This window comes from Morone saxatilis, unplaced genomic scaffold (assembly GCF_004916995.1).
Source record: "Morone saxatilis isolate NCDOM2014 unplaced genomic scaffold, NCSU_SB_2.0 Contig18, whole genome shotgun sequence".
NCBI classification, from domain to species: Eukaryota; Metazoa; Chordata; class Actinopteri; family Moronidae; genus Morone; species Morone saxatilis.
Window position 1 is genome coordinate 23,470,747 of NW_023339740.1, and position 15,576 is coordinate 23,486,322.

The 15,576-nt window shown below is 42.4% G+C and overlaps 1 protein-coding gene across 1 annotated transcript in view; it reads left to right on the forward strand.

Moving 5' to 3' along the window:
- Positions 1 to 15,576, forward strand: part of ephb2b (eph receptor B2b) — a 115,324-nt gene that overhangs the window by 69,619 nt on the left and 30,129 nt on the right. The window contains exons 4-5 of the mRNA XM_035662726.1: positions 9,476 to 9,631; positions 12,367 to 12,702. Of these exons, the coding sequence (XP_035518619.1) occupies positions 9,476 to 9,631; positions 12,367 to 12,702 (492 nt within the window). The remainder of the gene's footprint in view (positions 1 to 9,475; positions 9,632 to 12,366; positions 12,703 to 15,576) is intronic.

Here is a 15,576-nt window from a genome sequence, read left to right on the forward strand (position 1 = left end):
TGCTCTGCCACTACCACCACCCCTCTCCCTGCTTGCCTCTCACCTGTAGCCAGGATGGCAGATCCTGGTCTTGTTGTGTCTTGCAGAAAATGTTGGCTGGCCAGATAGGGAAGATTGAAATCAGCATGAAGCAGATGATATTTTATGAATTCCAGCAAGCTCCAAAACAGTGAGGCAACTTTAACAGGTTGTCTATTTCACGGACTGGGCAGCGTAAGTCATCCTGTATTGCTCCTTATCGCTGCCAAGACAATTATGTGATTTCTAGACCTAGCCCCTGTATGTCTTCAGCAGGTTACTGAGGTTATTTATCCTCCATTCGTCCTGCTTCTCTCCTTCCTCTACCTTTTCCATCGCTTATCCTCCACCTCCACTCACCCTGCTTCCTCCACCCTGTCCCACTGTCATCAGCAGTCTGAGGCTGTGATCAAGGCTGTAAGGTCCGGGTGCAGCCTGCGGAACGGAGTAGGGAAGCTGCCATACATGGCAATGGCTCCTGTTGCCCTAGCAACAAGCTGTCCTTGAGAAAAGGGCGCATTTGGGGGTTTGGGAGGCCGAGGCACTGACAGCTCCAGTCAAAACTCATAAAGAGTTCAGACACATCGATCTGTGTGTCTGAAAGAGCACATACTGTAAACACCATCCTCCGCAAACACCTTAAATATAAATATATGAATCATAGGCTTAGAGAACTGTCATATAGAGTGTGAGTTGGTGTGAAATGTATGTGAGCGACTGTCCACAGGGGGGGAAATAGGATGTTTTTCAAGGAAAGAGCTCATCATTGTACCCACTGTACAATCTTGTCATAGTTAGGTGAGTGTTTCCAGGGATGCTGTGCTATTCAGTGCATCCTGTGGTGGAGCAGATGATCTGTTCCCATGAGGGTGAGGGTGGGTGGAGGCGGCCCACAATCTTTTGTTTGCCTCAACAATGACAGCTTAACACTCTGACATCTGATCGTTCCTCATTTCCTACCTGTTCCAAATTTGAAACAGTGTACGCCCCTTCAGGCACTGCTGTACATGAAAAGACAGGTGTATTTTTCCCCCCTTCCCACCACAAGGAAAACTGTAGCCCTACAAGTACAATAACTGATGCTTGGTGTCACATGACAGTGAAAGTTCAGTGTCTCTGGTTTCAACTTGCATAAAATGTTAAGTAAGGCCAAACTTTATTTCTTTGGCAGAGAAGAACTTAATGCAACAGTACAAACGAAGATAAAGGACACCACTGGTGGTTAAGATTGTAAGACACAAAATGCGATGTGATATGGTTTAACCAAACTATCCTAAATTAGGGCCACAGAGTAATTCATTCTTAATCTTTATACAAAGTTGTTGAGCTGAATTAATCTGAATTAGGCTATTTTGTAACCACTGAACATGATGCATGCATCTGCTAATACCCACTCTTATACAAGCAGAAACAGAATTTGACTGGATTAATTACCCCTCCTGATCACAGGCCCATTTGGAGTCCAATTTACGGAGAACCCCGCTATAGTTTCATATATCATTATCTGCATTAAGTGACATTTTCCAAGCTCTGGTAATAATCTGTCATTACAAATGATGGGATACAATGTAGCTAGTTCCAATGTGTTGTGGATCCTGAAGGTTGACAAGTCATCTTAAATAGAGATTAATGCCGACAAAGGGACCTGCCTCTTGCCACACCCCAGCCATCTGCAGCCCAGTGTACCGAAGAGGTCCACCAGCAACCTGATTGGACCCCTACATCCTCTGGAGAGCAAGCTGTCAAGTGATCTGCCTGCATGAAATGACCCTTTCCGCTTTATTCCCCACAGCCGCCCACCCTCTAGCCTTGTTCATAATCCTACCCTGCGAGTATATGTGTTGGCTCAGATGCCTGTAATTTCACCATTCCACATTTGTGCCTCTTTTTTCCCCCGTGCTGAAAAAGAAGTGGGAAAAGGAGAAAAAAAGGGAGCGCAGTGAAAATTCCAGACGTTATTACTGTGCTGCATGCATGGCTCCAGTGATACTCCCCTTTCATCTCTATTTCCTCCTCTATTGACAGATGGTAGTTATCAGACAGTATGGAAATACTGTGGTTAAGATAGTTTTCACTGATTTTTTTTCCTTTGGTATTTATGACCTGATGATCATCATGAGACCATTGAGGTCTTGAACAGAGGGCCACTCTGCCAGCGTTGTTTGAATTAAGAAACTAACGATTGCCACATGGGAATGACGCACTATCTCCAGACAGTGTTTGGGATGTGGGGTGGTGCACTGCGTGTATGTGTAACTCACGCACTATAACACACCAAAGTGCTTGAAGTATGACTGAAGTGATTGATTAATTAATAAGTACTGCAATAGATTAATTGATTGAATTATCTTTTATGGCATTTGTCAAGCAAAAATGTTAAACACTTCCAGCTTCTCAAATGTGAAGATTGCTGCTTTTCTCTGTTTTAAATCATTGTAAATTAAATATCTTTGAGTTTTGGGCTGTTTGTGAGAAGCATCTTAAGCTTTGGGAAACTGTAATGGCTTGAGACTAATAATGGAAAAACTGTTGGTTTGAACCCTAGTTCCATACTTGTATGTGTATGCATGTGCAATATTTTACAAAAATTGGCTACATTTATCCCTGTAGTATGTTTCTATTTAGAGCTACATAATTCATTGTAATATTTATGAGTCTAAGTTTTATGTTTATATGATTAACAAACCATGCACAGATTCCACAGTAAATCTATGCCATGCTGCTTGCTGGTGTTATTTATGGCCAAAGTTAAGGAGATAATTAGAAATAAGGTCAGTTAGTAGGAAATTAATTTACACCAGTTGTTACATGACTAATATTTCCCTTACAAAGTATTTTTAGCTGCCACTGACATTCTAAACAGTGCTCCACACTTCTTTTTGTCCTTGTAAATACCAATCCTTGTGATGGTGAGCCTTGTATATGTGCCACATATATAAGGTTAAGCCCCAGCTGAAATTGTCCTCTGGGCAGTGGCCAGATGGGTTTATTAGCAGCTTTCCTCTTTATGGTCTCTGCTTATTTATGTGTTGATGTATATGTACCGGAAGGAGATGGAATTAAATAAGCCCAGGGTGTGCATGTATGACGTGTATGTTTCAATGTCCTGTGTGTTTTTAGGTTTCCTGGGAGTGTGCGCAGTACATGTCTTGTTTGTGTGTGTTCTTTGAGCCTGAGCCCTCCCTCGGAGCCTGCGCCCTCAGAGCTCATTTCCCAGGTGTCCCACATTTCCAGCTAATCTGCTGCTCACTTTGGCTCCTAATCTGTCTCCGAGGAGCCTGCTGGGTGTGGGGGGATTGGGGATGTGAGCTCTCTGACAACTGCAGAGGAGATACAGCTTAGAGCAAAATGCTGAGGGACACAGAAGGGAAAAGTCACTTCCCAAATCTTTACCCTGTCCTCCCATACCCGATGACACAACCCTGTACACAAACACAGTGACACACAAGTTTTTATGAAGTGTTGGAGGTGTTTGAAGTGAAAAGGCTGACTTCTGGCTGTGACTCTGCAACGCTCAGAGTTGATTGAGGCATTTTGTGAAAGCTTGAAGGGTGGGATTTTCTACTAAAGTTAATAGAGTTAAAAGTGGCACCTAATCATTAAAATAACTGGGTGTAAGTTGTTTTTCTTTCATTGGGTAAGCCCATGAAAGTGCCTGTGTCCCTTTTTTTCCAGTTATTCTTAGTGATCTGGTAATACACGGTTGCTGCCCTGGTTGCTCAAAGTTGAACATGTCTCAGTTATAAATGACATGAGTTTCTTAGAAAATAACCCATTTAAATGACCCTGTGCTCTCCTTGAGTTTGAGAGTAGCCTGATTTACACCTTGTAGGTCACCACTGGTCACCCTCACTCGCTGGCAGTGGTCTGGCTTACAGTGTGAGGAGCCACGCAGAGTCCCAGACCTGTTAATTGCACCAGACATGGAAACCTAGAGGGAGAAATGAATATCTCATTTGTGTGCCAGTGTGTGTGGGGTGAAGCAAATGCCAGTTGTCTAATAGCTTTCACACAAGCCTGATTGAATTAGACGGCGAGGAGGACTGCGTTCCTAATTGAATTGCGGAGACCCTGTGTTGCAAACAGTGCTAGCTAGTGTTCCCCATGGAAGTGCTGAGGCAGAAGGGGGACAGGCTGGCTTGTCCGCACTCCCAGGAACAGACACACAACTCGTGGCTGCTCTCCTCTGGTTAATCTGTGGCCGTGACTGTCGTTTCACAAGGTTACGCTCTACTTAGATGTGACCAGTTCAAAGGCTGATGGTCTGTAGTTGTAGTCGCAGGATGCAAGAAGTAATGAGAAAGCTACTGCAGAAGCTAACAGGTTGCCTTAATGTAATTTTCCCCTCTGGGGAACAGTGGTCTATCTTGTAAAAGAAACACATCTCTTTACGATAGCCTCTGATCTGTCCCTGCAGTGATTCACATAAATAGTTTTTACAGGCAGTACCAAAGAAAATAGAGGCCCAAACTTGTACATTGCTCACTGTAGCGGCCTCTTTGGTCACAATGGAATACGGGGAAATACCCGGCATCCGTGGACACACACAATCCCTCTGACGCTAGCCATTTTCACCGCTTTCAGCACTTTTTCCTGCTGTGCTCACAAAATCTAGCACCTCTGATTTTTTTTTTTTTTTTTTACCTCCAGCCTTTTTCCTTTCACACCTGCAACACACACCAAACACACACACCACACCCACACACACACACACACCTTGCCCGTCTTTGTCTCCCTTGTCTCTTCTTTAATGGTGTGTTCATTAAATAAAGCAGTTTTGGGGGAGGGTGGATTCAATCCTGAAAAGGGGGAACGGGGAAGAGGGGGCTGGAGGGGTGTGCTGTTTTTGCTGTGATGCCCCAGACTGCTGGACAAAGAGTCTCTCTGTCGGGTGGTGTAGATGAGAGATGGTTGGGTGAAAGAGACTGGATGGGTGTTGTTACCTCAATAGGTGTGGCCTTAGGCTGGATTACCTGGTATCAGCCAGCTGATTGTCTGGTTGTGATCGCACAGCATACAGAACTGCCCAGGCAGCCATGATGGAAATGTCAAATGCCCAGTCTTTGTTTGGCTTCTCTCTATGTGTGTGTGTATGTGTGACTGCTGATTTGGTCAGAGGAGCACAGGGAGTGTTTCCAGCCAGCTATAGCTGGTCATGTCGGCGTCGCTGCTGAAAACAACACTCCCTTCCTTTCTCTGTCTTTCTGTCTGCTTGTGTCTTTCTTTTCTCTCTTTGTCTCTCAACACACACATAAATAGTCACACACAGAGACGCACATACTTTGTAGGATTCAGATGGTTTTAGCTGCAGGTCTCCTCTTCAAGTGCCATAAATCTCTCCCGCTGTAATATTCAGGAAACCTTTGAAACAACCAGCAAATTACCTGCTGTAAAAACTGACTAGCACCCTGGCGCAGCGGCTTACTTCTCGCAGCTCGTGCAGTACTATTTTTATTCAGTGAGTCTAGTGAAAACCCCTAATTAAAGCCTTTATGTCACTATATGTTATTAAAAGTCATAAACATAGACAGACACAAGCAGCTGGGGATTTGGAATGTGTGTGGGGGAGGTATTATTCAGATTGAGTTTTAAGACTCAGTGTTAGATTAAAGTAATGTAATACTTGGTTTTTGAACGATCAAACAACATTGGAAACAAAACTATGTCATCCCATTGGCAGAAATTTTCATATGATTTCATAAGATTTTTAAGATTTAGAAGTAAATATGCCTGCAGTGTCTCTGGAACCAATTTGAGGTGATCTGGACCTTTTGACACGGCTACCACTAAATTGAGTCTGAAGTGTTTATAAATTCTCTTAAAGCTTTTCTGTGTGGCCTTTGTTTTTGACTTATTGCCACATTTCATTGTTTGTCCCAGTTCCAGACTCCACGTGCACAGTCCCCAGAGATCCGATAGCAAAATGTGGCATGTTTGCTTGATGATATTAATGACAATAACAGTGGTGTGTTTTTTTAAGTATAGGAGGCAGGAACAATAGAGGAGCTGTTGTCAATGAATATTCTTACACTAATTAACTCGACTTGCCAGGAGGATATCTGAAGTTAGAGAAAACATCCAAAAAAACAGCCTTTAGCTCTCACATGTTGAGTAAGACTGCCAGGATGGTGATCAAACAGCTCAACAGCACCAATCTGGGCAGGCAGGGAGGTAGGGAATTAAAGCTCTGATCTGTTTTTTAATCACTGCTCTGCGCGTCTCTGCTTCTCTACTTCTGACACCAGACAACTTTGCAACTCTTAAAATCTGTCATCCGGGTATAAAGTGGAAATTCCCAAAATATTTCCCCAAAGTAATGACCGTGGCAGGGCAGAGCGGCATGCCAAGACATATAATACCGTGTCCTCTTGAACTGGATAGGATGGTTTTAACAAATACTTTTTTCATGGATGGTTTTAACTTTATGAGGTACCAGATGAAAAAGCTTTGTCACAGAGGCCAATGCCACAAATGCAAAAATGAAGAATTAAATAGGCAAATACTTGAATGAATGCTATTATTTTTGTGTAATCTTGATATAGTGAGCTCAACTTATCTGGTAGATGTTGGACAAAAGAAACCACCAAGCTAAATATTTTAGGAAAGATGTTAAGAACTGTTGTTGAATATATGTCAGTTCTGGTTAAATGTGCAAATGTGCATTCTGTTCTGTTTGTTAGAACACATCTGAGGATTTTTTTATTTTTTTTTTATTTTGCTTTTTCAAACTTTGATGAAGCAAAACAAAAAATCTGAAATATTACTAAACAAACCACATAAAACAATGGAAAGATATTTGTGGGATTTGACCATTTATAAATCTAAGTATGTATAAACACATAATGGGGATTTTACACAAGGCAAAATTGAACAGACTTACAGTAGACAGTGTTTGGTGGGAAAATTTTGAAAAAAATCACCCTCCCGTGTGCCATCCAACGACTACCACAGAATATTTAAATACAACCACTGTGGTAGCAAGGCATCATGGGGCTTTATTACTGCCAATCAATTGTAGTCTCTCATTTTCCTCCCCATGCAGATTTTAAAGTCATTGTTCTGATTGTTATACACAGTCTGCACACTGTTGCAGCACATATATTCACTGTGGGCACAGTAACACACTGAATTCCTTGGCTGAAAAACTCCCAAACACAGCCATTCTCCACCCCTCGTCTCTTTGTTCCCATTTTTACACTTTTCCCCTCTCCTTCCCCCCTTCACTACCTCTTTATGCTGTTTCCTTTGGTGTTGCTCCTCTGAGCGCCGCACTCCCATAGACCTTACTGTGCCGCAGAGGTTCGATCCCAATTCCCCACATAGCTGTTGCCTGGGCCTCATTCACAGACCCCGTTGACTGGCAGTGTGAATGTCCAGGCCTCATGTTTCGCTCTGTACCCAAAACCTTTTCCCCCATCAATCATGGCAGAAGAAAAACATGTCAAAGCTAATACTTAGTGAGGAGATCTTTAAGATTACTTCATTTTTAGTTTGGAATAACTGACGTTTGGGATAATATAACAAAGATAACTGAAGCCAAAGATGCTTGATATAAAGTTTATTTAATAAGTGAAGCTGTGTTCAACTCTATCCATGAATATGTGATGCAAGTATAGAATTTACAAACCTGCAGAATATCATCAAAATCAACCAAAAATACCCTATTACACCAATCCCTTTCCACAGTTATAAATATTAAAGGTTTATTATAATTATTATAAAAAAATGTCTGCGTCTGTCACAATTTTTTGAATCACTATAATGGTCAGATTTAGAAGGTGAGTAATGTACTATAGTTAACAGGGGAAAAAGAGCATTAATCCCTGGCCTGTAGGGTCTGTAGGGTCTGTGAGTACAGTGATGTGTCTGTCTAATATAAACATTGGGATTGGACCCGGACTAATTCCGCCTTGTGATTTGAACTCCTTTAAATGGAAGTTGCAGCTGCAAATGTTTCCATATTCCAGATGCTGCATTTGAGCTGTAATTGCCAGTACAACCTCAGAATGAAATAGTGGCTGTATTTTTATAACTTTACAATGTAGAAAACTGCAGTCATGTTATCGTAAGTTTTTCAGAAATATATAGAAAAAGGGGAAAATAATGTTCCCTTAATGAGCGAGACAAATTGTTTTAAATATTACAAGCGCAAGAAATAAGTGCACATGTCAAAATCAGCATTGATAGAGGATTAAAAGAATATATTCTTATGAACCTACCATGTTTCACTTAGAAATAATAGAACTCCAATAGGAAAAGAACCATGAATTGATGTAAAAGCTGCTATATTTTGTTTCCTTTTATCAGACCCAACAAATTACTATGCTTTTTACACTGTTACTAAAAAAATAACTGTACTGACAGACCTGAGGGGTTTTAACTTCAGGTATGCGATGCGTCCCGTGTGTGAATTTTTCATCTTCCTGTACTTTCAACACCTCTGTCTCAACACTGCTGTATTTTCTCCTTCATCGGTGGGGCAGGTGGGAGCTGGATTACCTGAAGCAAAACCGTAGCTGGTTCGGCCTAAGATAGAAAAAAAGCTTTTGACATGGTGCAGGTGCAAATGCTGGAAGAAAAAATAAAAGCAGTGAAGGTTTAGGCACAATGTGACTCAGGAGAGGATAAGGGGATTTCACAGACAGCAAAGTTTGTTTATCACTGCAATGATGGATGCTTATGGCAACATACAAACAGAGTCATCCCATATACAGCTTGTGATTCACCCACACGCAGCCAGATACACAAATTCAAAATTTAATGTGTGAGTTCATCTTCGTCTCTATCATGAATGTAACTTTCCTCCCAGGTTTCCACAGAGAGGCCCTTAAAAGGGCTCTTAACAGAAAGCAGGGCACTTCAGAGATTTCTCCGGCAGAATTGTGAATAATTCAAAGCAAACTTACAGCATGTTACCATGTTTCCATACCTACAGAGAGTTGCCTCACATGCAAGGCTAAACTGGTGTGTATTTATATGTTGGTTGTGCCGATGTATATTTACATGTTGGACTTGTGGTCTGTTTTGTTGGCTGTTTTTTGCATTTCGGTCACCTCATGGGTTTAATACAAAATGTAGCCAAATAATAACAGTTGAGTGTTATTTGAAGTAAAGCGCTTGAATTATATGAGAAATAATAAATAATAAAATAATGGAAAGAATTTAAAAATTCACATTTCTTTCTCTTTTACAGATACTCAATATAACTATATACAGGCTCCTACATTTAACTGAAGTAATGCCAATTAGATATAAATAAATAATTTATTAGTTGATCAGAAAGTTAAACTAAACATTTATATTGTTGAAGCCCCATACCTTTACTTTGTATTTCAAACTTAACTTTCCTGCTGTCAATGAAAGCTTTTGATACAAAGAAATTAATTCACATTCACTGTGCTTTAAAAAAAGTGTAATTTCTTTTAAATTCACATACGTACCCTCCTCTGTCTTTCAGCCTGTCCGTCTGGCTTTTTCAAGCCAACTCAAGGAGATGAACCCTGTATGCAGTGTCCCATCAACAGCCGTACCACCAGTGAAGGCGCCATTAACTGCGTTTGCCGCAACGGATACTATCGCACCGACTCAGATCCTCTCCAGATGCCATGCACAAGTATGTATAGTACTGAAGTTGTTATATGTGAACTTTGACTTACACTCCACACAAACACACATAGTGTGCCCACATGAATACACACCCACAAAGCCTTTGATTTCAAATATGAACTTTTTGACACATACACATTTCACACCCGCAAGCAGAAGAGCCCGGGGATCAAAGGACAGTAGTAGTCTGTGTAACTCCAAACAGAGAACCCCTGTCAGAGCTGTCCCTCACACGAACACAACGCTGACATGCCCATAGTGTGGCTGTCCACAGATCTGACCCAACACACAAGGCTCGGCTGCCCCTCCTAAACATCACACAGCCCGTACTCCAAGCCAGACCAGAGGTTACTGGGCCAGGGCGCGTAGCTTTGTGAAGGGGCAGGCACGGAGAATGAGCCCAGGCGAGACGCTCTCTTGTCATGCCAATGAAGCTGTTTGAATTTGAATTTGAATTTGAGGCTGACACTGAGGTTGAGAGAGAGAAGAAGAGAGAGAGAGGGAGAGAGACATGGAAGGATAGACCAAAGCAAAATTAAGCGAAGGAGGAGTAAAGCGTGAGGACTCGAAAGGAATGAAGGAGAGGGAGTTTGAGAGAGATGGAGCGGGGTTGTGTGCATGTAAGAAAGACAGAGAATTGGTGCATAGAGTGTGGTCTAACTAAAACAAAACGGGGGTGAGTGAGAAAAAAAAGCCCCTTTCAACGTTTTGGTAGTGTTTTTTTCCTCACTCTCCCTCTCTGCCTGTTGAAAGGGAGAGAGGAGGGAAAAGATTTGATGGTCTTCAACAAAGGAGATTTGCATAAGCCTGGCTCTGGGAGTCGAGCAGCTGTTGTGAATGAGAAAGCAGCAGCGTCACGTCACCCGTATTAAGCGCAGCAGGGCCCGGCCTGATTAAAGCAAGGGAATGGGCCCATCAGAGTGGCCCGCCAGCTAACGGGGGGGATATTAGTCCTCCTCCCCAGGAAGGAGATGCCAAGGAGGAGTTATGTTTCCATGTATGAGAGACACCAAGAAGGGCACTCCAATGGGCTTCCTTCCAGAACCGGAGATCTGTTAATTGCTGCCAATTAAAAGGAGGTTAAATAAGAAATGATCGATTCAGATTTAGGATGTTGTGGGCGGAGTGGAATTGTTTATCTCATTAGTCCTGGAGGATACATCTTCCATAATTAGGTGCACATGGCTGTAAAAGATAAACAGTTCTCAATGTTTGTTTGTTTGGCCTGTCACTCAACATGCAGCACCATGTGGAAAGTTTCCACCCTGTAATGCCTAGCTGCTAAGAATGTCTCAACAGGAGGAACAGTAGGTTTCTCTCCACTGCAGTAACTCTATACGATGCACCATGAGAAAATTGTCAAGAATAGATGTTAAGAAAACACTTGACGAAGTGGACACCAACATGGAAAATGAGAGAATGTAAATGGGCGTCCCGTGGGAAGAGACACTGCCAGCTTGGAACACAGACTCAGACCTCAAAGAGGCTATAGTATGTTAGTGAGTTTGTGGATTTTCCCTTCTCCTGCATAGGGGTTATTTAGGTGAAGTTGGTAATTATGCCCTCCACACCATCAACTACACAACACGGCTTCCATCATAAAATTAGAACAATGCTGTGGAATGTAATGCAATGTGAATGCAAAAGTAGTTTCCTTGAAGTCGTGGCACGTATGAGAGACAACATTTTCCAGTCTTTTAAGCAAAAAATGCCAATGAAAACTACTGAATGCTACGACAAATGAAATTTACATAATCAAATTTTCAACCACTTGTTAGATTGTTAACTCTTAACACTGTTTTTGGTCCTTCGCAGGATATCTTAAAGGCTATAATCAAAGATTTTTATATTAGGATCACATGTAACTCTGTGAAAGGAGGTACTTAGTGACAAACCCAAAGAGAATTTTCATCAAACTCTGCAGTTCCCCTCAGGGTCGATCTGCTCACTGTTTTGGTTTTACAGCCTGCAACTTAACTGTTCAGATTCACTCTCACTGCTCTCATCAACCTTGTTTCCAGCAGCAGGCAGCTGTTTTCAGTGAAAAAGCCATGAAAAAGCCACTGTACACTACCTGCCCAGCCCCAGCGGCAGAAAGACACAGTTGGCGACTTGCTGGTAAACATAGTGGAGCATTTAGCAGTTAATGGCGGCGATATATTTCCCCTGGGAGTGTTTGAATATCAAAAACAGAGCTAAAAGGAGAGTGAATATTAGACTTACATTGGCCAGGTGGGCATAAACACATCTCAAATAAACGCTAATGTTGCCCTGTGTCTGCTGGATGTGTAAATAAACAACTGTTTTACAGTATATTTACCCTACATATATATCCATGTGTTATTTGCAGTTGTGTTGCCAAGTTGTCAAAAAAACATTCAGTGAAGGTTTGAAAACTTGGTAAAACATTTCAGTGTAATTTGATAGCCAGGCTTAGGGTCAGCATATAAGAGAGCTGTTTTTGTTCCAGATCCTGAGGCAGTTTTGAAGCAGTTTGGAACCAAACTGTTTTTCTGTGCTTCAGGAAAGAGTTATGAACATCAAAACAGAACTGTTTTGTCACGTTTCCCCTTTCTTCTTTTTACTTTGTATTTAGAGTTTTACTTGTTTTTTTTACATTATGATGTATGTCAATGCCAAAGTATGCATCTGCAATTTAGTTCAATTGACAGCTTACTTCCCAAAATATTTGTGCATTGGTTTATTCACTCAAGTGTTAAGAGTCTCTCTTGTATTTTGCAGCCGTCCCTTCAGCTCCACAGACTGTTATCTCCAGCGTGAATGAAACTTCTGTGATGCTGGAGTGGATGCCTCCTCGGGATTCGGGGGGCCGCGAGGACGTAGTTTTCAACATCATCTGCAAGAGCTGTGGAGGAGGCCGGGGAGGCTGCACCCGCTGTGGGGACAACGTTCAGTTTTTGCCCCGTCAGCTGGGTCTGACAGAATCTCGGGTCTACATTAGTGACCTGTTGGCCCACACGCAGTACACGTTTGAGGTGCAGGCTGTCAACGGGGTGTCAGATCAGAGCCCCTACTCCCCTCAGTACGCCTCAGTCAACATTACCACTAACCAGGCTGGTAAGTGGGCCCATCTGTCTTCTTCTACACTTTATATTCCCCAAGTGGTTTCCTCTTCTCTTCTCTTCTCTTCTTTTCTCTTCTCTTCCCTCTTGTCTTTCTTTTTTCCATGTGTATTTCTGCCCATTTGTCGTTTATTCCCTGTATAGTACCTCTTCATTACACTCATTCCTCTACAAGCACATAATGCACAGTGCATAGAACTCCACTAAGTAAGTTTCTTTCCTCTCCTGTATGGTGATGTATGCAGATTAAGGGCTCTAAAATGGGGAGGAGAGTGCCGTTGATGATGTGACAGACTGAATGTGATGGCCTGCTGGTCTGTACACTGTGACCTCATTGCCATGTTTTTTCAGACTGCGGATCTAAGAGCCGGCTAGCTGCTGTCTCGCCACTTCATATGCTGTTCAGTGATTACATATTATATTTTCATCCACCCACTTGATTGTAGTGTTACATTGTACATGTAGTTTTTTTTTTTTTTTAACACAGTATATGTAATAGCATATAGTAACCGTTAGTATACAGCTGTACACACACTATGTATGAGCTACCTTGTAAACTAAAACACATTCCAGCACGTTCTGAGGTCTAATGAAAAACAGGTTGACGACTGGGGTACATTTTTAATCTGTAGGATCTTCTAGAAATTTACCTCAAAATCTCCTCCAATGTTTCCTCTGCAACTATTGGAGCTTTGCATGCTTTCCACTGTGTGGTTTGCGGTTGACGTTGGCTGCATCTGTAATTATTTCACATAGGGAGCAGCATTGATTTGCTCTTTAATTGTCTTTATGAAACGCATCATTTGGCGTGCCAAGCTTTTCTCCCCCAAGCACTGATGAGTCGGGGGTGGGGGGGTTGGGGGATACAGGCAGGGCTTTATCTTTGCGCTGGCTTTGCATCCCATTAGCAGTATACGTAAGTGCCTGTCATCTCTCATCATCCATCCGTCTGCACTGAGAGCAGTCTTGTATGACTGAGCTACCTAAAGCACTATGTTACCGTGCTTTTATTACAGCGGACATATTGGGTTTTGTTTAACTACACTCTCGCTCTCTCATTACTTTCCTCTGGAATTCCCAGATGTCCAGATGCCTGCATGGAAGCAGCCAAATAGTAAGAGGATACAAGTTGGATGAACACATTTAAGAGAAGATTTTTCTACAAGTAAATTGACCCATTGTAGCAAACTTCAGTGTTTACAGAAAACTGTTTGTGTAAAAGCTCCATAAAGTACTCTGTTACAATGCTGAAACTCTAAGTCACACTAAAATGGAGGCCTTTATTCAAACGGCGACCCTTTTTTATTGTCTGTTTTGATTTGAGTCACTGGTGTGGTGGGTTAATGAGGGCCTGTGAGTGCAGTTAAGCGTTGTAATGAGGCCCCTGCCCCACTCTTTCTCACTGGGCCACAATAAGTCTGCCACCCCAGCCCTTGGCTTCTCTGCTTCCCCTGCCGTGGGGTCCTGGCGGAAATTGGGGGGCTCTGCGCCCTCTCCACTGAAGTGCCCGTCACTTTGGATTAGGCAGCAAGCGCTCCCGTCGGAGGAAGCTGTGAAAAGAACTCAACTCTTGCTTGCCCCCACTCCACCTTCCCCCGTCACCCTGCAAAACCAGGCTCACCCCAGGGACATGGGATTGCAGTTTTGCGGTGCAATGCTACAGGGTTGGGGTCACAGGGACCAGGAGCCCATAATTGCATCTGGTTTGTGAGGCTTGGAGGTTACATAAACATCATGTCACCCTTGATTACCTCAGGCAATTCTGTGCCTCCTTATTACACTGAGAATGAGAGTGTTAGAACAAAATATATTTGCAATAGATACGTGTGTTAGTCAGTCCCTTAGTAAGCTTACACTGGGCCAGAGGCTGGAGTGTTTCATGAAAGCAACAAATAAATAATTAAATGGAGTAAGTGGCGTGAAAGAGTGTCTAATTTCTAGTGTGGATGGCTGTCGTCCTCAGCAATGTCTTGTTGCTGTGAAGGGCGGGGGCAGGGCAGGAGAGTGGTGTGAGATTTGAGCAAAACTTCTCACTCACCATACCCAATCAAGCACCCACCACACTCTATTACCCACAGGGCTTATCCTCCCACCCTGTAGGTGGTTGGCGACAGTTTCTCTGTGATAAAGGACGTGATTGCCCTGGAAAGTGCAGCGCTTGATTACACACTGTAATGCCACACAAAAGGAAATGCCGTGCCGAATGGCATTTGAGCCCGTTTTATAAGCATATGACTAATTCCCCAAAACTTGTATTGTGTAGAAAACGCAGGAGCCTTGAAGTGCCTCCAAGCCTTTTTATAATAATGAGTCACAAGTAAGCCATCTATTTTGGCTTTTCTCTGTCTATAAAATGTTACTCTTTGCATGACATTAAATGAGCTGAGGCAGTGGGACAGAGTTGCAAATCTGATGCTTTCTGTCAGGGACTGAGGGTGAAAACCATCGTGGGTCTTGGTGTTACAATGATTTAACTGGGTCTGACAGGTGAGACAGTGATGACACAAGATCAGTCTCACACGTATGGTAACACGTGGGGGGGAGGGGTCAGATTTAAATGTATTACTGCACTGATTATTGAACATCTATCTTAATGCTGTTGTTAAAGAATACCTCCAGACATAATTAGGATATAGTGTATGTCAAAACAATAATGTGTGTCTGATATGTTTTTTCTGCAAAAAAGTATTTCCACATAAGAACAGCATCTCCGTCTTCCTCATTTAGAATGCCATAAACTATGAGTATGCTAATTTTGTTCATTTTAAAAGTTTTTTGCTGGACACAAAATGTCTCCTGTTTCCCTGTAAAGCCCATCCTCAGTTTATGCACTCTGAACATACATTATTCTGCACAGTGAAGCTCAAAC